This window comes from Carcharhinus amblyrhynchos, unplaced genomic scaffold (genome assembly GCF_965287045.1).
Source record: "Carcharhinus amblyrhynchos unplaced genomic scaffold, sCarAmb.v2.hapA chromosome_250, whole genome shotgun sequence".
NCBI classification, from domain to species: domain Eukaryota; kingdom Metazoa; phylum Chordata; class Chondrichthyes; order Carcharhiniformes; family Carcharhinidae; genus Carcharhinus; species Carcharhinus amblyrhynchos.
In genome coordinates, this window is record NW_027649990.1 from 191,300 (window position 1) to 217,983 (window position 26,684).

A 26,684-nucleotide genomic window follows, 5' to 3' on the forward strand; every position below is an offset into this window, starting at 1 on the left:
GTTGCAGTTGTACAAAACTCTGGTGCGGCCGCACTTGGAGTATTGCGTACAGTTCTGGTTGCCGCATTATAGGAAGGATGTGGAAGCATTGGAAAGGGTGCAGAGGAGGTTTACCAGGATGTTGCCTGGTATGGTGGGAAGGTCTTATGAGGAAAGGCTGAGGAACTTGAGGCTGTTTCTGTTAGAGAGAAGGTTAAGAGGTGACTTAGTAGAGGCAAATAAGATGATCAGGGGATTAGATAGGGCGGACAGTGAGATCCTTTTTCCTCGGATGGAGATGGCTAACACGAGGGGACATAGCTTTAAATTGAGGGGGCGATAGATATAGGATGGATGTCAGAGGTACGTTCTTTGCTCAGAGAGTAGTAAGGGCGTGGAATGCCCTTCCTGCAATAGTTGTGGATTCGCCAACATTAAGGGCATTTAAATGGTGATTGGATAAACATAGGGATGATGCCGGAATAGTGTAGGTTAGATGGGCTTTAGATTGGTTTCACAGGTCAGCGCAACATCGAGGGCCGAAGGGTCTGTACTGCACTGTAATGTTCAATGTTCTATGACACCCCCCCACCCGCCCCCCCAGGTCCCTCAACTCCACAACTCCCGACTCCACAACCGTGACCCTGTACGGACCCCGCTGCGGGTTTTGCCGGTACTTACGGCAGAAGGAATCGCTCCGCCATTGGTAAATGGAAATCCCGGCATCCTGGCAGGCAGCTGCATAGGCAGTCACAGCTTCGCACACCACCCTCCGGTGACCCTTGTAAAGGCAGGAATCATAGACACAATCGTTGAAATATTCCCTGGGATCGATCCGTTTCAAGCAGTCTCGGAAGGGTCCCTGGGGATCTCGTATCTTGCCGCAGAACTCGGGACCTTCGTAGCGTCGCTTGGCCACAATATCGCACTGCGGGCATTTTCCGCGACACTCATGGGAGCATCCGGGAGTGGTGTCCACTTGCCAGCTCTTGCCGAAGATCACCGAGCTCTTTGTCTCCTGCCCTTCCTTGGTGGTGAGGTCGTTTTTCCGGTTGTCGTCAAAGTTCCCGCACAGCCCGCACACGGACCCCGCGTAGGTGCTGGGCAGAGTGACGGTGATGCGGCTACGCCAGTCATAGGTGACTCTCAGCCCAAAGTCTGTCTCTAGTGTGGCACCGCGGCAGCTCCCATACACAGTGATCTTGCCATCCTCGAGAGAGTAGGGCAGGTTCACCAAGATCCCGTTTACCTGGCAGGATGGACAACACCACAGTTACTGACAACCCCCAGCAACCTCAAGATCGGGAGTCTGACTACACCAGTGAACTCTGACCCTCAACCTCTGATTGGCAGGGGTAAGGCTGGGACCCCAATCGTTTATGATTTGCGGCAATGATTCGGAAGAGGAGAGGTAAGCACAGTAGCTTACTGCCGACACGGCGACGATAGGTGAGAAAGCACGATGTGGAAGAAACATGATGTGGAGATGCGGGCACTGGACTGGAGTGAACACAGTAAGAAGTCTCACGAGCTTTTGGAACACAGCTCCTTCGTCAGGTGAATCACACCACGTTACAGAGCGCTCCGAAAGCTTGTGGCTTTCGCTACCAAATCTGTTGGACTTTAACCTGGTGTTGTGAGACTTCTTACTGTGAAGGAAACACAGAGATTACAGAAAGACATGGATAAATTGAATGGATGGGAAATGTGAAGATGGAAGGATAAAGAACACAGTGAGAATTCTCACAACACCAGGTTAAAGTCCAACCAGTTTATTTGATAGTAAACCTATTTACTATCAAATAAACTGGTTGGACTTTAACCTGGTGTTGTGAGACTTCTTACTGTGTTTACCCCAGTCCAACGCCGGCATCTCCACTTCAGGATAAAGAACAGCAGTTTTGGTTAAATAGGGAACAACTACAGAATTTTGAGATGCAGAAGGATCTGGGTGTTTGAGTACATGGGTCACAAATTGCGCATGGGCAGGTACAGCAAGCGATTGCATAGGCTAACGGAATGTCATTATTCCATAAGGAATGGCAGGTAAATTTCAGGACGTTTAGGCTAATGTTTATAGGACATTGGTGGGAGCGCACTTTCAATTCTGTCCACAGCTTTGGTCTCCCTATTTAAGGAAGCAGTGTGGGAGCAGTTCAGAGAGGGGTCACTGAAACCTGACCCCAAGTCACGTAAAGCGACACGAGGCAGAGAGAGCTGAAAGGCGCTGGTGTTAGGGATCTTCTTAAAGAAGGAGAGACTGGATGAGGAAGAGGTAAAGGGAGGGGCAGGGGAGAGAGAGATTTGGGAAGGGAATTCCAGAGCTTAGGACCCCCCGCAGCTGAAGGCACGGCTGCCAATGGCGGAGAGATGGGAATGGGAGGATGCTCGAGAGGCTGGAATTGGGGAAGCACAGAGATCTCAGAGGGGAATAGGGGCTGGAGGGGTTACAGAGATAGGGAGGGGTGTTGGCACACAGCAAGGAGGAGGTTACAGAGATATAGACAGGCTTAAGGGCTGAGGAGGTAGACAGGTAGGGAGGCGGTGTAGGGACTGGAGGAGGTAGAGAGATAGGGAGGGAGTGTAGGGGCCGGAGGAAGTAGAGATACAGGGAGAAGTGCGGGGCTGGAGGAGATAGAGAGATAGGGAGGGGTGTAGGGGCTGGAGGAGGTTACAGAGATAGGGAGAGGGTTAGAGGCTGGAGGACAGAGATAGGGAGGGGTGTAGGGGCTGGAGGAGGTTACAGAGATAGGGAGGAAGTGTACAAGGCTATGATCTCGGGCTGTTGTTACCTACCAACACTCTGCTGACGTAATCACGGGTGATGACGATGGTTTGCCCATAGACCACGATCCATGCCAGCCGGGTGTAGGAGACCACCCTGTTTCCTCGATGCTCATTCTGAACTTGTACATCGAAGGGGACCAGCTCAGTGCCATTGACACACAGCGAGGAGAACTTGTAAACACAGGTACCTTGGAAATCATACTTGCGTCCGTCGAAGGTGCGGTAGTGAGGGTCGCCGGCAGCTGTACAGGTTCCGTACTTGATTGGGTGGCATCCCCTCACTCCCTTCACCACCTTGCACACCTCCTGGGGGCCGCACTTGATCTCCTGGCATTTGACGGTGCCGCCGTCCTGGCAGGTACAGCGATGGCCACACTTCCCGTCGGGATAGAAGATCTCTCCGGATTTGTAGTACGTCCCCTTGTACAGACAGCCACACCGGGCCAGAGGAACACACTGCCCACCACTCAGCACAAAGCCTTCATCACACTGGCATCCCTCGGCACACAAGGCATCACAGCCGTCTGGTTTGGACAGGGTGGCACATGAGACTGGGCACCCGGTGCCACACAATTCATAATGGCTGTTCACTGGACAGGATATCGCTGTGAGGATAGAGAGAGAGGGAGAGGTTTCAGTGTAAACACTCTACACATTAACCCTGAATTGGCAAATCCCAATCGTCAACTCCAACCTCTCAGCTTTGACCCCTGACTCTTCAACACTGACCTCTCAACCCCAACCCCTCAACCGTGATCCCTCAACCCCGACCGCTCAACCCCAACCCCCCTGGCCCTTCAACCCTAACCCCTCAATCATGCCCCCTTTGGGGCCCTCAACCCCAGCCCCCCAGGGCCCTCAACTCCACAACTCCCGACTCCACAACCGTGACCCTGTACGGACCCCGCTGCGGGTTTGTCGGTACTTACGGCAGAAGGAATCGCTCCGCCATTGGTAAATGGAAATCCCGGCATCCTGGCAGGCAGCTGCATAGGCAGTCACAGCTTCGCACACCACCCTCCGGTGACCCTTGTAAAGGCAGGAATCATAGACACAATCGTTGAAATATTCCCTGGGATCGATCCGTTTCAAGCAGTCTCGGAAGGGTCCCCGGGGATCTCGTATCTTGCCGCAGAACTCGGGACCTTCGTAGCGTCGCTTGGCCACAATATCGCACTGCGGGCATTTTCCGCGACACTCGTGGGAGCATCCGGGAGTGGTGTCCACTTGCCAGCTCTTGCCGAAGATCACCGAGCTCTTTGTCTCCTGCCCTTCCTTGGTGGTGAGGTCGTTTTTCCGGTTGTCGTCAAAGTTCCCGCACAGCCCACACACGGACCCCGCGTAGGTGCTGGGCAGAGTGACGGTGATGCGGCTACGCCAGTCATAGGTGACTCTCAGCCCAAAGTCTGTCTCTAGTGTGGCACCGCGGCAGCTCCCGTACACAATGATCTTGCCATCCTCGAGAGAGTAGGGCAGGTTCACCAAGATCCCGTTTACCTGGCAGGATGGACAACACCACAGTTACTGACAACCTCCAGCAACCTCAAGATCGGGAGTCTGACTACACCAGTGAACTCTGACCCTCAACCTCTGATTGGCAGGGGTAAGGCTGGGACCCCAATCGTTTATGATTTGCGGCAATGATTCGGAAGAGGAGAGGTAAGCACGGTAGCTTACTGCAGACACGGCGATGATAGGTGGGAAAGCACGATGTGGAAGAAACATGATGTGGAGATGCGGGCACTGGACTGGAGTGAACACAGTAAGAAGTCTCACGAGCTTTTGGAACACAGCTCCTTCGTCAGGTGAGTCACACCACGTTACAGAGCGTTCCGAAAGCTTGTGGCTTTCGCTACCAAATCTGTTGGACTTTAACCTGGTGTTGTGAGACTTCTTACTGTGAAGGAAACACAGAGATTACAGAAAGACACGGATATATTGAATGGATGGGAAATGTGAAGTTGCAAGGATAAAAAACAACAATATTGGTTAAATAGGGAACAACTACACACTTCTGAGATGCAGAGGGATCTGGGTGTTTGAGTACATGGGCAGGTACAGCAAGCGATCGCGTAGGCTAACAGAATGTCATTATTCCATAAGGAATGGCAGGTAAATTTCAGGACGTTTAGGTTAATGTTTATAGGACATTGGTGGGAGCACATCTTTAATTCTGTCCACAGCTTTGGTCTCCCTATTTAAGGAAGCAGTGTGGGAGCAGTTCAGAGAGGGGTCACTGAAACCTGACCCCAAGTCACGTAAAGCGACACGAGGCAGAGAGAGCTGAAAGGCGCTGGTGTTAGGGATCTTCTTAAAGAAGGAGAGACTGGATGAGGGAGAGGTAAAGGGAGGGGCAGGGGAGAGACAGATTTGGGAAGGGAATTCCAGAGCTTAGGACCCCCCGCAGCTGAAGGCACGGCCGCCAATGGCGGAGAGATGGGAATGGGAGGATGCTCGAGAGGCTGGAATTGGGGAAGCACAGAGATCTCAGAGGGGAATAGGGGCTGGAGGGGTTACAGAGATAGGGAGGGGTGTTGGCACACAGCAAGGAGGAGGTTACAGAGATATAGACAGGCTTAAGGGCTGAGGAGGTAGAGAGGTAGGGAGGCGGTGTAGGGACTGGAGGAGGTAGAGAGATAGGCAGGGAGTGTAGGGGCTGGAGGAAGTAGAGATACAGGGAGAGGTGTGGGGCTGGAGGAGATAGAGAGATAGGGAGGGGGTGTAGGGGCTGGAGGAGGTTACAGAGATAGGGAGGGGGTGTAGGGGCTGGAGGAGGTTACAGAGATAGGGAGGGGGTGTAGGGGCTGGAGGAGGTTACAGAGATAGGGAGGGGTGTAGGGGCTGGAGGAGGTTACAGAGATAGGGAGGGGGTGTAGGGGCTGGAGGAGGTAGGGAGATAGGGAGGGGGTGTAGGGGCTGGAGGAGGTAGTGAGATAGGGAGGGGGTGTAGGGGCTGGAGAAGATAGATAGGGAGGGATTGTAGGGGCTGAAGGAAGTAGAGAGATAGGGAGGGGTACAGGGGCTGGAGGAGATAGATAGGAAGGAGGTGTAGGGGCTGGAGGAGATGGATAGGGAGGGGTGAAGGGGCCGGAGGAGATAGAGAGATACAGAGGGGTGTAGGGGCTGGAGGAGGTTACAGAGATAGGGAGGGGTGTAGGGGCTGGAGGAGGTTACAGAGATAGGGAGGGGTGTAGGGGCTGGAGGAGGTTACAGAGATAGGGAGGGGTGTAGGGGCTGGAGGAGGTTACAGAGATAGGGAGGGGGTGTAGGGGCTGGAGGAGGTTACAGAGATAGGGAGGGGTGTAGGGGCTGGAGGAGGTTACAGAGATAGGGAGGGGGTGTAGGGGCTGGAGGAGGTTACAGAGATAGGGAGGGGTGTAGGGGCTGGAGGAGGTTACAGAGATAGGGAGGGGGTGTAGGGTCTGGAGGAGGTTACAGAGATAGGGAGGGGTGTAGGGGCTGGAGGAGGTTACAGAGATAGGGAGGAAGTGTACAAGGCTATGATCTCGGGCTGTTGTTACCTACCAACACTCTACTGACGTAATCACGGGTGATGACGATGGTTTGCCCATAGACCACGATCCATGCCAGCCGGGTGTAGGAGACCACCCTGTTTCCTCGATGCTCATTCTGAACTTGTACATCGAAGGGGGCCAGCTCAGTGCCATTGACACACAGCGAGGAGAACTTGTAGACACAGGTACCTTGGAAATCATACTTGCGTCCGTCGAAGGTGCGGTAGTGAGGGTCGCCGGCAGCTGTACAGGTTCCGTACTTGATTGGGTGGCATCCCCTCACTCCCTTCACCACCTTGCACACCTCCTGGGGGCCGCATGTTCGTGACTCGCAGTTCACCTTCTTGGTCAGTGGGTCACACCTACACCGACCTTGGCACTTGGCATCACCCCAGAACACCTCGCCAGCTTTATAGTAGAGACCCTGATGGAAGCAGCCACAACTCTTCTCTGCAATGCACTTGCCCACACTCAGCACGTAGCCCTTGTTGCAGACGCAGGACTCCACGCAGGGACGCTTGCAGCTGCCAGGGGCTGAAGGGTTGGTGCAGGTGGCTGGGCAGGCAGTGCCACATGCCTCATAGTGACTGTTTGCTGGACAGAGTAACTCTGGAAGACAGACAGAGAGAGACCAGTGTGAAATAATCCCAGAACATGGCTGCAATCTGGGCAGATGCAGAGGAGGAGAGGCCCCCCCCCCACCCCCCACCAAAACTGGGGGTAAATCTACCTAAACCATTGACTGAGAGGTGGGGGAGTGGTCAATGATGTAAATAGCGTCCAAGGTTTCATTTACAGGGACACAGAGCAAAAGGGTTGTCACGAGCCTTCACCCCAACACTGGTTCAGCACCAACTAGAGTATTGTGGTTAAGGAGTAATAGAATCAAACCATCCTTCGAGTGCAGAAGGAGGCCATTTAGCCCAAGATATCTGCACTGATTCTCCGACACTGCATCTTACCCAGGTCCTTTCCATGTAATCACATCTATTTGACCTGCTAAACCCCTTAAAACTCACATCTTTGGACACTAAGGGGCAATTTAGCATGGCCAATCCACCCTAACCTGCACATCTTTGGACACTAAGGGACAATTTAGCATGGCCAATCCACCCTAACCTGCACATCTTTGGACACTAAGGGACAATTTAGCATGGCCAATCCACCCTAACCTGCACATCTTTGGACACTAAGGGACAATTTAGCATGGCCAATCCACCTAACCTACACATCTTTGGACACTAAGGGACAATTTTGCATGGCCAATCCACCTAACCTACACATCTTTGGACACTAAGGGACAATTTTGCATGGCCAATCCACCCTAACCTACACATCTTTGGACACTAAGGGACAATTTTGCATGGCCAATCCACCCTAACCTACACATCTTTGGACACTAAGGGACAATTTAGCATGGCCAATCCCCCTAACCTACACATCTTTGGACACTAAGGGACAATTTAGCATGGCCAATCCACCGAACCCGCACATCTTTCAAGTGTGAGAAGGAATGGAGCATCTGGGGAAATCCCAAACAGACACGGAAACAACATGCAAACACCTCACACACACCCAAGGCTGGAATTGAACCGGGGTCTTTGGAGCTGTGAGGCAGCAGCGCTAACCAATGTGCCTCCATGTCACTCTTAAGTTCTGGGAACTTAGTAAGGATGTGAAGGCATTGGAGGGAAAGCAGAAAAGGTTCATGAGAATGGGTCCAGGAATGGGGACCCTCAGTACCCTGGATAGATGGGGGCGGCAATTGGCCCCCATATCTTAGTGGCTTTCTGAGAGGGCGAGTGGGGCAAATGTTCGGGTTGGGGGAGGGGCAGCGTCACGGACAAAGAGTAGTCAGCGAGGATGGTGCTGGGAGAGAAGGGAGCAGAAGAAGGTGGTGGCATGGAGACTGGAGGTGGCATGGAGACCGGAGGTGGCATGGGGACTGGAGGTGGCATGGAGACCGGAGGTGGCATGGGGACCGGAGGTGGCATGGGGACCGGAGGTGGCATGGAGACCGGAGGTGGCATGGAGACCGGAGGTGGCATGGAGACCGGTGGTGGCATGGGGACCGGAGGTGGCATGGGGACTGGAGGTAGCATGGGGGCCAGAGGTGGCATGGAGACCGGAGGTGGCATGGAGACCGGAGGTGGCATGGGAACCAGTGTGAGTGTTGACATTGAGAAGTTGGATTTTTGTTGGTGAGATACTCACGACATCCAGAGGGTGTCCTCCAGTCATAAACCTTGACTCCCTCCCGCTGACACACCTCAGCATAGGCCTTCATGGCCCTGGCACAGGAGGGTCTTTAGCCCCCCGGAGAGGCAAACATCATAGACGCAGTTGTCCAGGTACTGCTTGGGGTCGACCTTGGCGTGGCATTCACGGAAAGGGCCGTCAGCTTTCTTCATCAAGCCGCAGGAGCTGGAGCTGTAGTAGCGTTGGCGGAGGTGGATGTCGCAGGTCGGGCAGACTCCATGACAGTCGTCCCAGCAGAAGATATCCCCATCAGACACCTTCCAACTCTTCCCAAAGTCCAGGGCCTTGGACACGATGTTTCCCTGTGGAGTGCGGAAATCGTCCTGTGGCTTCCCGTTGTAGTTTCCGCACAGGCCGCACGTGTGTCCGAAGTAACTGCTGCTTAACCTCACCACCAGGTGATGGTTCCAGTCATACGTCACCTTCAGCTGGAAGTCCGTCTCCAGGACAAGGTAGGCCCACTCTGATATATCTGCACCTTCCCCTCCTGCAGGAGCAGGGGGAGGTTGGTTCTGATACCATTCACCTTCAATCAGGAAAGAGAAAAGCATTATTCCCTCTCCCAGAATCAGGCATCTCAATCCACCCTCAAACACCTCACTCTGCACCACATTCCGACACTATCAACCTGGGTAGAGACAGCAAGGACATTCTCTCTCTGTCTCCCCTCTCTCCCTCTTCCCCACTTTCCTATTCCCTCCCCCTCTCCCTCCCTCCCTCCCTCTCTTACTCTCTTCCCCCCTTTCCTACTCCCCATCCCTCCTCTACTCCCTCCTTCCCCTACTCCCTCACCCCAATTCCCTGCCCCTCTCCTTCCTGGCCCCTCTCCCAGTCCCCCTCCCTCTCCCCTTTCCTACGCCCCCATCTTCCGTTCTCCCTCTCCCCCTCTCCTAGTTGCTCCTCCTCTCTGTCTCCCTCCCTGTCTCTCATATCTGTCTCTCCCTCTCTCTGTCCCTCTTCCCCTCCCTCTCTCTTCCACCCTCCCTCTCTCTCCAGAGGCTGGTAAATCTCCATCCGGAGTGGACGGTGGTGGTGGGTCGGGGGGGGGGGGGGGGGGGGGGGGCGGGGGGGGGGGGGGGGCGGTTAGTCACAGACCCAGGGGAAGGGGGTGGCCATTGCAGATCCAGACAAGGAGAACTGTCTTTGCTCAGAGGCCTGGGGACGCTCTGGAGTTCAGAGGGCTGGGGACGCTCTGGAATTCAGAGGCCTGGGGACGCTCTGGAGTTCAGAGGCCTGGGGACACGCTGGAGTTCAGAGGCCTGGGGACGCTCTGGAATTCAGAGGCCTGGGGACGCTCTGGAGTTCAGAGGCCTGGGGACGCTCTGGAGTTCAGAGGCCTGGGGACGCGCTGGAATTCAGAGGCCTGGGGACGCGCTGGAATTCAGAGGCCTGGGGACGCTCTGGAATTCAGAGGCCTGGGGACGCTCTGGAGTTCAGAGGCCTGGGGACGCTCTGGAGTTCAGAGGCCTGGGGACACGCTGGAGTTCAGAGGCCTGGGGACGCTCTGGAGTTCAGAGGCCTGGGGACGCGCTTGAATTCAGAGGCCTGGGGACGCTCTGGAGTTCAGGGGCCTGGGGACGCTCTGGAATTCAGAGGCCTGGGGACACGCTGGAGTTCAGAGGCCTGGGGACACGCTGGTGTTCAGAGGCCTGGGGACACGCTGGAGTTCAGAGGCCTGGGGACGCTCTGGAGTTCAGAGGCCTGGGGACGCTCTGGAATTCAGAGGCCTGGGGACGCTCTGGAGTTCAGAGGCCTGGGGACGCTCTGGAGTTCAGAGGCCTGGGGACGCTCTGGAATTCAGAGGCCTGGGGACGCTCTGGAGTTCAGAGGCCTGGGGACGCTCTGGAGTTCAGAGGCCTGGGACGCTCTGGAGTTCAGAGGCCTGGGGACGCTCTGGAGTTCAGAGGCCTGGGGACGCTCTGGAGTTCAGAGGCCTGGGGACACGCTGGAGTTCAGAGGCCTGGGGACACGCTGGAGTTCAGAGGCCTGGGGACACGCTGGAGTTCAGAGGCCTGGGGACGCTCTGGAGTTCAGAGGCCTGGGGATGCGCTGGAATTCAGAGGCCTGGGGACGCTCTGGAGTTCAGAGGCCTGGGGACACGCTGGAGTTCAAAGGCCTGGGGACACGCTGGAGTTCAGAGGCCTGGGGACACGCTGGAGTTCAGAGGCCTGGGGACGCTCTGGAGTTCAGAGGCCTGGGGACGCTCTGGAGTTCAGAGGCCTGGGGACACGCTGGAGTTCAGAGGCCTGGGGACGCTCTGGAATTCAGAGGCCTGGGGACGCTCTGGAATTCAGAGGCCTGGGGACGCTCTGGAATTCAGAGGCCTGGGGACGCTCTGGAGTTCAGAGGCCTGGGGACACGCTGGAGTTCAGAGGCCTGGGGACACGCTGGAGTTCAGAGGCCTGGGGACACGCTGGAGTTCAGAGGCCTGGGGACACGCTGGAGTTCAGAGGCCTGGGGACGCTCTGGAATTCAGAGGCCTGGGGACGCTCTGGAATTCAGAGGCCTGGGGACGCTCTGGAATTCAGAGGCCTGGGGACGCTCTGGAGTTCAGAGGCCTGGGGACGCTCTGGAGTTCAGAGGCCTGGGGACGCTCTGGAATTCAGAGGCCTGGGGACGCTCTGGAATTCAGAGGCCTGGGAACGCTCTGGAATTCAGAGGCCTGGGGACACTCTGGAGTTCAGAGGCCTGGGGACGCGCTGGAGTTCAGAGGCCTGGGGACGCTCTGGAATTCAGAGGCCTGGGGACGCTCCCATCACTGAACGTGTGTGTATGAATGATCGAGATGGGAAGGTGGAGAGGGGAGTGATCAGTAAGTTCACACTGACAGGAACATTAGTGGTCTGCTAAATAGTGAGGAGGACTGCCTTTGATTACAGAATGGTATGGATGGGCTGGTGGGATGGGTAGAACGGTGGCAACTGGAATTTAACCCTGAGAAGTGTGAGGTGAAGCATTTTGGGAGGGACAACAAGGCCAGGGAATATACAATGAACAGTAGGATGCTCAGACAGAGGGCCAGAGGGACTTTGGGCTGTGTGTGGAAAGGTTCCTGAAGGCAGGGGGATAAGGTGGTTAAGAAGGCAATATGGTGACACTTGTCTTTATTAACTGAGGCAGTGACTATAAGACAGGGAGGTTATGATGCAGCTGTATAAAACACTGGTTAGGCCACAGCTAGAGCACTGTGTGCAGTTCCTGTCACCACGCTGTAGGAAGGATGTGATTGTACTGGAGGATGTGCAGAGGAGATTCACCAGGATGCTGCCTGGGATGGAGCGTTTCAGCTATGAAGAGAGGGTGGTTAGACTGGGGTTGTTTCCCTTGGAGCAGAGAAGGCTGAGGGGGGACCTGATCGAGGTGTACAAAATGATGGGAGACACAGATAGGGTGGATAGGAAGGAACATTTGTGTGGAAGAGTCAAGTCACCAGAGGGGACAGATTGAAGGGGCAGGAGTTTTCGAGGGGATTTGAGGAGAAAGCTTTTCACTGAGGGTGGTGGGAATGTGGAACTCACTACCTGAAAGGGTGGTGTCAGCGGGAGAACTCTCACAACGATTAACAAGTGTTTAGATGAGCATTTGAAAAGCCCGAGCTCACAGGCTACAGAGCAAGTGCTGGAAAATGGGATTAGAATAGATAGGGTTTGATGGCTGGCACAGACATGATGGGCTGAAGGGTCTCTATGCTGTAAAGCTCTGCGACTCCATATTGGAGACAGGTGGATAGATATCGTGAAATCAGTCACAATCAGTGTTGAGGATAGTACAGCAAAGAGGTAGATGATTGTACAGGAGCCTTGAGTAACCTCATCCTGTCCCAGGGTTCCCCTGTAATGCAACTCATTACACCATATTTCAGTGGAAAAGGAACTTTGGCCGAACTCTTCCCTGTAGCAGCACAATGACAGCTCAAACATCACCCGATCAGGAAAGGCGAAACAGGCCACAGCTTGTTTCTCTGGGAAACAGAACACAGAGTGGGTGAGCCACTCTGAAAGAGTTTTGATAAGATCGCCATAGAAAAGATATTTCCCCTTGTTTGGGGGAGAGAACAGAACTACGGGGACACCGATATGTGACAGTCACTAATAACTCTAATGGGAAAATCAGGACAAAGTCTCTTACCCAGAGAGGGGGGAGAATGTGGGACTCACTCCCACGGGCACTGGGGGAGAATGTGGGACTCGCTCCCATGGGCACTGGGGGAGAATGTGGGACTCGCTCCCACGGGCACTGGGGGAGAATGTGGGACTCGCTCCCATGGGCAGTGGGGGAGAATGTGGGACTCGCTCCCACGGGCACTGGGGGAGAATGTGGGACTCGCTCCCACAGGGAGCGGGGGAGAATGTGGGACTCGCTCCCACGGGGAGTAGTTAAGGTGAATATTGTTGATGTATTTAAGGGGGAAATCTGGATAAACACATGAGGCAGAAGAGAATAGAAGGATGTGGAGGGTTTGGAGAGGGTACAGGAAAGATTTACCAGGATGTTGCCTGGTATGGAGGGCATTAGCTATGAGGAGAGGTTGGAGAAACTTGGTTTGTTCTCACTGGAACGATGGAGGTTGAGGGGAGACCTGATAGAAGTCTACAAGATTATGAAGGGCACGGACAGAGTGGATAGTCAGAAGCTTTTTCCCAGGGTGGAAGAGTCAATTACTCGGGGGCACAGGTTTAAGGTGCGAGGGGCAAGGTTTAAAGGAGATGTACGAGGCAGATTTTTTACACAGAGGGGGGTGGGTGCCTGGAACTCGCTGCCGAGGGAGGGAGTGGAAGCGGATACGATAGTGAGTTTTAAGGGGTGTTTGGACAAATCCATGAATAGGATGGGAATAGAGGGATACGGTCCCCGGAAGGGTAGGGGGTTTTAGTTCAGACGGGGGCAGCACGGGTCAGTGCAGGATTGGAGGGGCCGAAGGGCCTGTTCCTGAGCTGGAATTTTCTTTGCTCTTTGAGGTGGGCTGCGAGTTGATGAGGTGGGTGGGGGGAGACCTGCGTGGGGCAGGAACACAGGCATGGAGCAGAAGGGCCGAATGGTCTGTTTCTGTGCTGCTCCGTTTCTGATGGCGGACTTACCCGGGCTTGTCCGTATTCGTATTTGTAGACAGAAATGGTGATGCCATAGACCTTGACGTTGACCAACGTGACGTAGGCCACACGGGTATTCCCGCGGTTATCATTCTTGGCATTGATGTCGAAAGCAGGCAGCTTGGCGTCTCCCCCACATGTCTTGGCGATGGTATAAGTACAGGTCCCCTGGAAGTCGAAATTCCTGCCATCGAAGGTGTGGTAGTGTGGATCACCCCAGGCCCAGCACTGAGCACTGGAAACTGGGCGGCACACTGCCTTCCCATCCACCACCACACAACGCTCCTCACTCCTACAGCTCACTCCGCTGCACGGATCTACAGCCAAGCACAGTGCGAGAGAGTTCCCAATCATCAGACACAATATTCCAACCTCTACACTGTCCCCATCAAACACTCCCAGGACAGGTACAGCACGGGGTTAGATACAGAGTAAAGCTCCCTCTACACTGTCCCCCCATCAAACACTCCCAGGACAGGTACAGCACGGGGTTAGATACAGAGTAAAGCTCCCTCTACACTGTCCCCCCATCAAACACTCCCAGGACAGGTACAGCACGGGGTTCGATACAGAGTAAAGCTCCCTCTACACTGTCCCCCATCAAACACTCCCAGGACAGGTACAGCACGGGATTAGATACAGGGTAAAGCTCCCTCTACACTGTCCCCCATCAAACACTCCCAGGACAGGTACAGCATGGGGTTAGATACAGGGTAAAGCTCCCTCTACACTGTCCCCCATCAAACACTCCCAGGACAGGGACAGCGCGGGGTTAGATACAGAGTAAAGCTCCCTCCACACTGTCCCCCATCAAACACTCCCAGGACAGGTACAGCACGGGGTTAGATACAGAGTAAAGCTCCCTCTACACTGTCCCCATCAAACACTCCCAGGACAGGTACAGCACGGGGTTAGATACAGAGTAAAGCTCCCTCTACACTGTCCCCCCATCAAACACACCCACGACAGGTACAGCACGGGGTTAGATACAGAGTAAAGCTCCCTCTACACTGTCCCCCATCAAACACTCCCAGGACAGGTACAGCACGGGATTAGATACAGGGTAAAGCTCCCTCTACACTGTCCCCCATCAAACACTCCCAGGACAGGTACAGCATGGGGTTAGATACAGGGTAAAGCTCCCTCTACACTGTCCCCATCAAACACTCCCAGGACAGGGACAGCGCGGGGTTAGATACAGAGTAAAGCTCCCTCTACACTGTCCCCATCAAACACTCCCAGGACAGGGACAGCGCGGGGTTAGATACAGAGTAAAGCTCCCTCTGCACTGTCCCCCATCAAACACTCCCAGGACAGGGACAGCACGGGGTTAGATACAGAGTAAAGCTCCCTCTACACTGTCCCCCATCAAACACTCCCAGGACAGGGACAGCACGGGGTTAGATACAGAGTAAAGCTCCGTCTACACTGTCCCCCATCAAACACTCCCAGGACAGGGACAGCATGGGGTTACATACAGAGTAAAGCTCTGCCTAGAAGCTGCCATCCTTACCGTGTGATAGACTGGTTCCTCCGTTGCCCTGAGACCCGTAGGCGTTTCTTGGGGCGGTGCCGTATTTATAAACTGCAATGCCATTGTTGGACTCCACGCTGATCTTATGTCTTTCTGAGTCTCCGCGCAGTGATATATCAGTCCAGGAGTATCCGGAGTTTCCAATCGCTTGCCATCTTGTGCGCAGCGGCCGGTTGTCCATTCGCACCTTGCTGATGTCCGAGCTCTTGGCGACCACCCCGATGTAGTTGTTGAAAGATTTGAGCCCGCAGGTGATGTAGGACCTGGCAAACTGCTGGATGGGTATGATGGTCATCAGGAAGGTATCGTATCCTCTATCCCATCCATTCCAATTTCCCAGGAAGAAGTAGAGTACCAGGACGCCCTTGTTGGCGGAGATGCTGAGGGGCTGTTTGTGATACACTTGGTACTGTGCCACCTGTCCAGCCTGAAGGCTGGCGGAGTTGGGTTTGCCGTTGACACGGAGCTGGGTCGGTTGGGAGGCCAGTACGTAGACCAAATCGTACTTCCCCTGCACCTGCGTGGGAGCCACCACGTACTCGGTGCCCCACTTGTCTACGGACAGCAGCTGTTCGTACACATGGTTGCAGCGGAACCTCCCTGTGGTACAGGTGTGCCCGGACAGCACGGCCAGGGGGGCAGTGCCCACCAGCTGCGTGCCGGTCAGATCCCCCCTGCTCTGTAACTGCACCGTCTCGTACGGCCGGAGGGAGAGGGTGATCGTTGACCCTTTGTTGTACACGCGATTGTGAAATCTCACCCCGTCCGCCAGCCTGATCTTCACGGTGTTCGGCTGCCCGGTATTTGTGACAGCAAATTCCTTGTTCATAGGATTATTCCCCTGAGGTGTGAAGATATAATACTCTGTGCCCAGGGCCGAGGTGGGATAAATCACTGCGGAATCTACCGTGTGGAATTTCGAATTGAAGGTGGAAACAGAAATATCCTTGTCAGAGGTGACCAGCACTGTTTTAAATGCTTGCTCAGTGCCACTCAGCTCACCCTCCCAGGGCACTGTCACCCAGGATGTCTGATCCTTGTCCAAGCGGAGCTCCTTCCGGAACGACTGATAGTTCTTCAATGTCACGGTGACCTTGGTGGAATCCTCGTACGTGTTGATGATAATCGTGAATTTAAAGTTGGAGTAGCTGTAACGATGATTGTAATTCTCCATAAATGTCGTCACAAATTCCCTCCCCAGCTGCCCAGCACGGCATGTTCCTGTGGGGGAGAAAGAGAGAGACAGAGAGAGATGGTGAGAGAGGGAGGGAGGAGGAGCTGGAGACCGCACGAGACAGAGAGAGAGAGCGTGTGAGACAGAGAGCGCACGAGACAGAGAGAGAGAGTATGCACACGGAACAGAGAGAGAGCGCGCGAGACAGAGAGAGAGCGTGCATGCGAGACAGAGCACGAACGAGACAGAGTGCGCGCAAGACACAGAGAAAGTGCGCGCGAAACAGAGAGAGCACGCGCGAGATAGAGAGAGAGCGCGCGAGATAGAGAGAGCACGCGCGAGATAGAGAGAGAGCGCGCGTGCGAGACAGAGAGAGTGCGCGCAAGAGACAGAGAGAAACGGTGTGCCCGAGATGGAGAGAGAGACAGCACACGCGAGACAGAGAGAGACAGCATGCGCCAGGCAGAGAGAGACAGCACGCGCCAGGCAGAGAGAGCGCACATGGGACAGAAAGAGACCGCACGTGAGACAGAGACAGGCAGAGAGCGCATGAGACAGAGAGACAGAGAGTGCGCGCGCGAGACAGAGGGAGAGAGCGCGCGCGAGACAGAGGGAGAGAGCGCGCGCGAGACAGAGGGAGAGAGCGCGCGCGAGACAGAGGGAGAGAGCGCGCGCGAGACAGAGGGAGAGAGCGCGCGCGAGACAGAGGGAGAGAGCGCGCGCGAGACAGAGGGAGAGAGCGCGCGCGAGACAGAGGGAGAGAGCGCGCGCGAGACAGAGGGAGAGAGCGCGCGCGAGACAGAGGGAGAGAGCGCGCGCGAGACAGAGGGAGAGAGCGCGCGCGAGACAGAGGGAGAGAGCGCGCGCGAGACAGAGGGAGAGAGCGCGCGCGAGACAGAGGGAGAGAGCGCGCGCGAGACAGAGGGAGAGAGCGCGCGCGAGACAGAGGGAGAGAGCGCGCGCGAGACAGAGGGAGAGAGCGCGCGCGAGACAGAGGGAGAGAGCGCGCGCGAGACAGAGGGAGAGAGCGCGCGCGAGACAGAGGGAGAGAGCGCGCGCGAGACAGAGGGAGAGAGCGCGCGCGAGACAGAGGGAGAGAGCGCGCGCGAGACAGAGGGAGAGAGCGCGCGCGAGACAGAGGGAGAGAGCGCGCGCGAGACAGAGGGAGAGAGCGCGCGCGAGACAGAGGGAGAGAGCGCGCGCGAGACAGAGGGAGAGAGCGCGCGCGAGACAGAGGGAGAGAGCGCGCGCGAGACAGAGGGAGAGAGCGCGCGCGAGACAGAGGGAGAGAGCGCGCGCGAGACAGAGGGAGAGAGCGCGCGCGAGACAGAGGGAGAGAGCGCGCGCGAGACAGAGGGAGAGAGCGCGCGCGAGAGGGCGCGAGAGACACGGAGAGAGGGCGCGCGAGACACGGAGAGAGGGCGCGCGAGACACGGAGAGAGGGCGCGCGAGACACGGAGAGAGGGCGCGCGAGACACGGAGAGAGGGCGCGCGAGACACGGAGAGAGGGCGCGCGAGACACGGAGAGAGGGCGCGTGAGACACGGAGAGAGGGCGCGCGAGACACGGAGAGAGGGCGCGCGAGACACGGAGAGAGGGCGCGCGAGACACGGAGAGAGGGCGCGAGACACGGAGAGAGGGCGCGAGACACAGAGAGAGAGAGCGCGAGACACAGAGAGAGAGAGAGAGCGCGAGAGACAGAGAGTGCGCGAGGCACAGAGAGAGAGAGAGCGCGAGACACAGAGAGAGAGAGAGCGCGAGACACAGAGAGAGAGAGAGCGCGAGACACAGAGAGAGAGAGAGCGCGAGACACAGAGAGAGAGAGCGCGCGAGACACAGAGAGAGAGAGCGCGCGAGACACAGAGCGCGCGAGACACAGAGAGAGAGAGCACGCGAGACACAGAGAGAGAGAGGGCATGAGACACAGAGAGAGAGGGCGCAACACAGAGAGAGAGGGTGCGAGACACACAGAGAGAGAGCGCGAGACACACAGAGAGAGGGCGCGAGACACACAGAGAGAGGGCGCGAGACACACAGAGAGAGGGCGCGAGACACACAGAGAGAGAGAGGGCGCGAGACAGAGAGAGAGGGCGCGACACACAGAGAGAGGGTGCGACACACACAGAGAGAGAGGGCGCGACACAGAGAGAGAGAGAGGGCGCGACACACAGAGAGAGAGAGGGCGCGAGACACACAGAGAGAGGGTGCGACACACACAGAGAGAGAGAGGGCGCGACACAGAGAGAGAGAGAGGGCGCGACACACAGAGAGAGAGAGGGCGCGAGACACACAGAGAGAGGGTGCGACACACACAGAGAGAGAGAGGGCGCGACACACACAGAGAGAGAGAGGGCGCGACACACACAGAGAGAGAGGGCGCGACACAGAGAGAGAGAGAGGGCGCGACACACAGAGAGAGAGAGGGCGCGACACACAGAGAGAGAGAGGGCGCGACACACAGAGAGAGAGAGGGCGCGACACAGAGAGAGAGAGAGAGGGCGCGACACACAGAGAGAGAGAGAGGGCGCGACACACACAGAGAGAGAGGGCGCGACACACACAGAGAGAGAGGGCGCGAGACAGAGAGGGCGCGAGACACACAGAGAGAGGGCGCGACACACACAGAGAGAGAGAGAGGGCGCGACACAGAGAGAGAGAGAGGGCGCGAGACAGAGAGGGCGCGAGACACACAGAGAGAGGGCGCGAGACACACAGAGAGAGGGCGCGAGACACACAGAGAGAGGGCGCGACACACACAGAGAGAGGGCGCGACACACACAGAGAGAGGGCGCGACACACACAGAGAGAGAGAGAGCGCGACACAGAGAGAGAGAGAGGGTGCGACACACAGAGAGAGAGAGAGGGCGCGACACACAGAGAGAGAGAGGGCGCGACACACAGAGAGAGAGAGGGCGCGAGACAGAGAAAAGAGGGCGATGGGGCGCAGGGGAGGGCAAACAGGTGACGGGGAGGGTGAGAGATGGTGCAGGGGAGAATGAGGGGGGCATTGGGGAAGGCGAGAGGGGTCGCAGCAGGGCGATGGGGGCGCGGGGGAGGGCGAGGGGGTGCGGGGGAGAGTGAGGGGGAGGGCGAGGGGGCGCAGTGGAGAAGTGAGGGGGCACGGCGGAGGGCGAGGGGCTGCAGCGGAAGGCGAGGAGGCGCAGGGGAGGCGCCGGGGAGGGCGAGGGGGGCATGGGGGAGGGCGAGGGGGGCATGGGGGAGGGCGAGGGGGGTGCAGGGAGGGTGCTGGGAGGGCGCGGGGGCACAGTGGGGCTGGGGGCGAGGGAAGACAGAGGGGGGCAAGGACAGTGCGGAGGGGCAGGGCGGGTGCAGGAGGATTGAGCGTGGGCATGAGGGAGTGCGAGGGTAGGCAAGGGGGTGGGGGAGAGTGAAGGGGGAGGTGCAGGGTGAGGAGTGGTGAGGGGGATGGGGTGGGTGAGGGGATAGGAGATGGCAAGGGGGACACGAGGGAGGATGAGGGGGGTGCGAGGGAGGGTGAGTGGGGCGTGAGGGCAGGTGTGAGAGAGGGGGAAGGGATGTGAAGGAGGGGGAGGGGGCATAAGGGAGGGTGAGGGGGTGTAAGGTAGGGCAAGGGGACGCGAGGGATGGCAAGGGGGCACTAGGGAGAGGGAGGGAGGGGGGTAAATGATGGGGAAGTGGAACGCGGGGGGAGAGGGGACGCGAGAGAGGGGAGCACAAGAGAGGGGCAGCAGTGGCGCGAGGGAGGGAGGGGGCGCATGGAAGGGGGAGTCTGAGGCTGGGTGAGTGGCAGCACAAGGGAGGGCGAGCGCGAGAGAGTGGGAGTTGAGGTATGAGGGAGGGGCAGCATGGGGGGTGGGGCAAGGAGCAGTGTGAGGAGGGCCAGTGCAGTGAGGGGTAATGCGTGGGGGGCAGCGTGAGGGATGGGCAGTGCGAGGGATGGGCAGAGCGAGGGACGGCAATGCGAGGGACGGGCAGCGTGAGGGAGAGCAACGCGAGGGATGGGTAGTGTGAGGGAGAGGCAGCATGAGGGAGGGGGCTCATATGGTGAGGCAATATGAATAGAGGAATGAGCCCAGCCAGGGGGTCGATGTTTCAGTAGGGGAGCAGTTGGGGAAGAGTGACCACAATTCAGTAAGCTTTCAGGATGGATAAAGATGTGTCGTCCTCAAGTGAAGGTGTTAAATTGGAGGAAAGGTTAATTACAACAGTATTAAACAGCAACTGAAGAATGTCGATTGGGGGCAGATGTTTGAGGGCAAATCAACATTTGGACTGTGGGAAACTTCCAAATGTAAGTTGATAGGAATTCAAGACCGGCACATTCCTGTAAGGATGAAGGATAAGGATGGCAAGTTTTGGAAACCTTGGATAACGAGAGATATTGTGAGCCTAGTCAAAGAGAAAAAGGGAAGCATTTGTCAAAGCTAGGAGGCTGGGAACACACGAAACAAGTGTGGAATACAAGGAAAGTAGAAAGAAATTTAAGTAAGGAGAGCTAAAAGGGGTCACGAAGAAGCATTGGCCAACAGGATTAAGGAAAATCCCAAGGCTTTTTATACATATATAAAGAGCAAGAGGGCAGCCAGGGAGAGGGTTGACCCACTCAAGGTCAAGGGAGGGAATCTATGTGTGGGGCCAGAGGAAATGGGTGAGGTATTAAATACGTACTTTGTGTCAGTATTCACCAAAGAGAAGGACTTGGTGAATGATGAGTCTGGGAAAGGATGTGTAGATAGATTGAGTCATGTTGAGATCAGAAAGGAGGAGATACTGGGGTCCTTGAGAAATGTTAAGATAGATAAGTCCCCAGGGCCTGATGGGACATACCCCAGAATACAGAGAGATGCAAGAGAGGAAATAGCTGGGGCCTTGAGAGAAATCTTTGTATCCTCACTGGCTACAGGGGAGGTCCCAGAGGATTGGAGAATAGCCAATGTTGTTCCTTTGTTTAAGGGTAGCAAGAATAATCCAGGTAATTACAGTCCGGTGAGCCTTACATCAGTGGGAGGGAAATTACTGGAGAGGATTCTTCGAGACAGGATTTATTCCCACTTGGAAATAGTGAGAGGCAACATGGTTTTGTGAAGGGAAGGTCGTGTCTCACTAACTTGATCGAGTGTTTTGAAGAAGTGACGAAGATGAGTGATGAGGGTCGGGCAGTGGATGTTGTCTACATGGACTTCGGTAAGGCCTTTGACAAGGTCCCTCATGGCAGACTGGTGCAGAAGGTGAAGTTGCATGGGGTCAGAGGTGAGCTGGCAAGGTGGGTACAAAACTGGCTCGATCAAAGAAGGTAAAAAGTCTGACAACTGTGTTTACCCCAGTCCAACGCCGGCATATCCACATCATCGATCAAAGACAGAGGGTAGCAGTGGAAGGGTGTATTTCTGAATGGAGGGCTGTGACAGGTGGCGTTCCTCAGGGATCAGTGCTGGGACCTTTGCTGTTTGTAATATATATAAATGATTTGGAGGAAAATGTAACTGGTTTGATCAGTAAGCTTGTGGACAGCACAAAGGTTGGTGAATTTGCGGATAGCGATGAGGACCATCAGAGGATACAGCAGGATATAGATCAGCTGGAGACTTGGGCAGAGAGATGGCAGTTGGAGCTTAATCCGGACAAATGTGAGGTAATGCATTTTGGAAGGTCTAATACAGATAGGAAATATACAGTAAATGGCAGAACCCTTAAGAGTATTGATAGGCAGAGGGATCTGGGTGTACAGGTACACAGGGCACTGAAAGTGACAATGCAGGTGGAGAAGGTAGTCAAGAAGGCATACAGCATGCTTGCCTTCATCGGCCGGGGCATTGAGTTTAAAAATTGGCAAGTCATGTTGCAGCTTTATAGAACCTTAGTTAGGCTGCACTTGGAATATAGTGTTCAATTCTGGTCACCACACTACCAGAAGGATGTGGAGGCTTTGGAGAGGGAACAGAAAAGATTTACCAGGATGTTGCCTGGTATGGAGGGCATTAGCTATGAGGAGAGGTTGGAGAAACTTGGTTTGTTCTCACTGGAACGATGGAGGTTGAGGGGAGACCTGATAGAAGTCTACAAGATTATGAGAGGCACGGACAGAGTGGATAGTCAGAAGCTTTTTCCCCAGGGTGGAAGAGTCAATTACTCGGGGGCACAGGTTTAAGGTGCGAGGGGCAAGGTTTAAAGGAGATGTACGAGGCAGATTTTTTTACACAGAGGGGGGTGGGTGCCTGGAACTCGTTGCTGGGGGAGGGAGTGGAAGCGGATACGATAGTGAGTTTTAAGGGGTGTTTGGACAAATCCATGAATAGGATGGGAATAGAGGGATACGGTCCCCGGAAGGGTAGGGGGTTTTAGTTCAGACGGGGGCAGCACGGGTCAGTGCAGGATTGGAGGGGCCGAAGGGCCTGTTCCTGAGCTGGAATTTTGTTGTTTTTGTTCTTTGAGACGGGACAAGAGAGAGGGAGGGGCCACGGGGGAGGAGTAGAGAGGGCATGAGGGAGGGGAAGAGGGGGCACAAGAGAGGGGGAGAGGGGCCGCGTGGGAGGGGGAGAGGGGGCGCGAGGGGGGGGGCACGAGGGAGGGGGAGAGGGGCCGTGGGGGAGGAGTAGAGAGGGCATGAGGGAGGGCAAGAGGGGGGACGGAGAAGGGGTGCGAGAGAGGGGGCACGAGGGAGGAGAGGGGGCATGAGGGAGGAGCGGGGGTGCCGTGGAGGGGGAGAGGGGGTGCAAGAGAAGAGTAGAGAGGGCAGAGAAAGGAGGAGAGGGGGCAGAGGGAGGGGGAGAGAAGGCAGAGGGAGGGGGAGGGGGGCACGAGGGAGGGGTAGGGGGACACAAGTGATGGGGAGGGGGGCACGAGGGAGGGGGAAAGGGCACTGAAGGAGGAGAGGGGGCATGAGGGAGGGGGAGAGGGGGCAGAGGGAGAGGGTGGGGGGCACGAGGGAGGGGGAGAAGGGGTGTGAAGGAGGGGGACAGGGGGCATGAGGGAGGGGGGCATGAGGGAGGGGGAGAGGGGGCACGAGGGAGGGGGGCACGAGGGAGGGGGAGAGGGGGCAGGAGGGAGGGGGGCACGAGGGAGGGGGAGAGGGGGCAGGAGGGAGGGGGAGAGGGGGCAGGAGGGAGGGGGAGAGGGGGCACGAGGGAGGGGGGCACGAGGGAGGGGGAGAGGGGGCACGAGGGAGGGGGAGAGGGGGCACGAGGAAGGGGGAGGGGGGTGGAGGGAGGGGGAGAGGGGGTGCGAATGACAGGGTGAGGGGTTGGAGGGAGGGGGAGAGGGGGCGTGAGGGAGGGGGAGAGGGGGTGGAGGGAGGGGGAGAGGGGGTGCGAGGGAGGGGGAGAGGGGGTGGAGGGAGGGGGAGAGGGGGCGCGAGTGACAGGGTGAGGGGTTGGAGGGAGGGGGAGAGGGGGCGTGAGGGCGTGGAGGGAAGGGGAAAGGGGGCACGAGGGAGGGGGTGTAAGGGAGGGGGAGGGGGGCAGAGGGAGGTATGGAAGGTGGCTGAGGTGGGGGGGGGGGGTCAAGGAAACACCTTTTTCCCACCAAGCTCACAATCCCCATTTCCCCCAACACAAAATTCACTTCCCACTACCCCCCCCCCATCTCGCTCCCTGTTTTCTCCCTCCCCCAACTCACCCCTATCCCTCTCGCCCTTTCCTCATACAATCCTACACAGACAAGGAGGCCAGTCTGCCCATCGAGTCTGCACTGACCACAATCCCACCCTATCCCCATAACCCCATGTATTTACCCGGCTACTCCCCCTGACACTGAGGAGCCATTTAACACAGCCAATCCACCTGGGAGTGTGGGAGGAAACCCACGCAGACATGGGGAGAAGGTACAGTCTCCACCTAGACAGTCACCCGAGGCCGGGAATTGAACCCGATGGGCTGGGGGGAGGTCTCTGGCGCTGAGAGGCATCAGCGCTAACCCACCGTGACAGCACTAACCCACCGTGACAGCGTTAACCCACCGTGACAGCGCTAACCCACCGCGACAGCGTTAACCCACTGTCACAGCGTTAACCCACTGTCACAGCGTTAACCCACCGAGACAGCGCTAACCCACCGAGACAGCGCTAACCCACCGTGACAGCGCTAACCCACCGAGACAGCGCTAACCCACCGAGACAGCGCTAACCCACCGTGACAGCGCTAACCCACCGCGACAGCACTAACCCACCGCGACAGCGCTAACCCACCGCGACAGCACTAACCCACCGCGACAGCGCTAACCCACCGAGACAGCGCTAACCCACCGCGACAGCGCTAACCCACCGCGACAGCGCTAACCCACCGCGACAGCACTAACCCACCGAGACAGCGCTAACCCACCGCGACAGCACTAACCCACCGCGACAGCACTAACCCACCGAGACAGCACTAACCCACCGCGACAGCGCTAACCCACCGCGACAGCACTAACCCACCGAGACAGCGCTAACCCACCGCGACAGCACTAACCCACCGCGACAGCACTAACCCACCGAGACAGCACTAACCCACCGCGACAGCACTAACCCACCGCGACAGCGCTAACCCACCGTGACAGCACTAACCCACCGCGACAGCGTTAACCCACCGAGACAGCGCTAACCCACCGAGACAGCACTAACCCACCGCGACAGCGCTAACCCACCGCGACAGCGTTAACCCACCGAGACAGCGCTAACCCACCGAGACAGCACTAACCCACCGCGACAGCGTTAACCCACCGCGACAGCACTAACCCACCGCGACAGCACTAACCCACCGCGACAGCGTTAACCCACCGAGACAGCGTTAACCCACCGAGACAGCGTTAACCCACCGAGACAGCGTTAACCCACCGTGACAGCGCTAACCCACCGTGACAGCACTAACCCACCGCGACAGCACTAACCCACCGCGACAGCGCTAACCCACCGCGACAGCACTAACCCACCGCGACAGCACTAACCCACCGTCACAGCACTAACCCACCGTCACAGCACTAACCCACCGCGACAGCACTAACCCACCGTGACAGCACTAACCCACCGCGACAGCGCTAACCCACCGTCACAGCACTAACCCACCGCGACAGCGCTAACCCACCGCGACAGCGCTAACCCACCGTGACAGCACTAACCCACCGCGACAGCGTTAACCCACCGTGACAGCACTAACCCACCGTGACAGCACTAACCCACCGCGACAGCGTTAACCCACCGCGACAGCACTAACCCACCGCGACAGCACTAACCCACCGCGACAGCGTTAACCCACCGCGACAGCACTAACCCACCGCGACAGCACTAACCCACCGAGACAGCACTAACCCACCGAGACAGCGCTAACCCACCGAGACAGCGTTAACCCACCGCGACAGCACTAACCCACCGCGACAGCACTAACCCACCGCGACAGCACTAACCCACCGTGACAGCGCTAACCCACTGTCACAGCACTAACCCACCGCGACAGCGTTAACCCACCGAGACAGCGCTAACCCACCGTGACAGCGCTAACCCACCGTGACAGCGCTAACCCACCGTGACAGCGCTAACCCACCGTGACAGCGCTAACCCACCGCGACAGCGCTAACCCACTGTCACAGCGCTAACCCACCGAGACAGCGTTAACCCACCGAGACAGCGCTAACCCACCGTGACAGCGCTAACCCACCGTGACAGCGCTAACCCACCGCGACAGCGCTAACCCACTGTCACAGCGCTAACCCACCGAGACAGCGTTAACCCACCGCGACAGCGCTAACCCACTGTCACAGCGCTAACCCACCGCGACAGCGTGCCTTCCCTCTTCCCGATAGTTCGATGTGGGTTGATGATTATTCGGGATATTGGGCAGAGTGTGGGGTGGGATGGGAGGATGTGGAACCGGGACACTGTTGTTCAGGTTGTCAGTTCTGGAACTTACCCAGGAGAAGGAGCCACGCAGCGACAAGGAACCGTATCCTGTCCATCTCTGTAAAAACCAGAAAAGAGAATTCAATGTCTGGAATCCATTAGTCACTATCCTGGAGGCCATTCAGCCCCTCGCGCCTGTTCACCATTCAGTGAGAAGCCAATCTCTGATTTAAACGATTGATTAGTTGTGGCGGGAATTCCAAGCTTCTCCCTCCCTGTGTGTGTGGGAGTGTTTCCGATTTCCATTCCCTGAAGGGCTGCCTCTCACCTTTCTCTGTCCCCTTTTGACCAAGACTTCCCCCAACCAGTGGGAATCTCTCATCCGACTCTGATCCATCCCTCCTTAATATCCCGAAAACTGCAATCCAATCCCCCCCCACCCCCCTATCTCTCCTCGTGATTTAACCCTCGCAGTGCTGAGTGTCCTTCTGTTAAATTAATGCTGCGCTCCCTCCCAGGGTCAGTGTGTCACTGCCTGAGGTGTGGCGGGGGCTCAG

General features: G+C 56.8%; 1 protein-coding gene across 1 annotated transcript in view; it reads right to left on the reverse strand.

Moving 5' to 3' along the window:
• The window catches only part of LOC145338930 (IgGFc-binding protein-like), a 53,824-nt gene extending 27,581 nt beyond the window's left edge, over positions 1–26,243 (reverse strand). Inside the window, 10 exon segments of the mRNA XM_080183327.1 lie at positions 661–1,228; positions 2,776–3,371; positions 3,696–4,263; positions 6,292–6,890; positions 8,496–8,568; positions 8,570–8,994; positions 8,997–9,066; positions 13,619–13,947; positions 15,144–16,385; positions 26,198–26,243. Coding sequence (XP_080039453.1) covers positions 661–1,228; positions 2,776–3,371; positions 3,696–4,263; positions 6,292–6,890; positions 8,496–8,568; positions 8,570–8,994; positions 8,997–9,066; positions 13,619–13,947; positions 15,144–16,385; positions 26,198–26,243 — 4,516 coding nt within the window.
• Between the last annotated feature and the right edge of the window lie 441 nt (positions 26,244–26,684).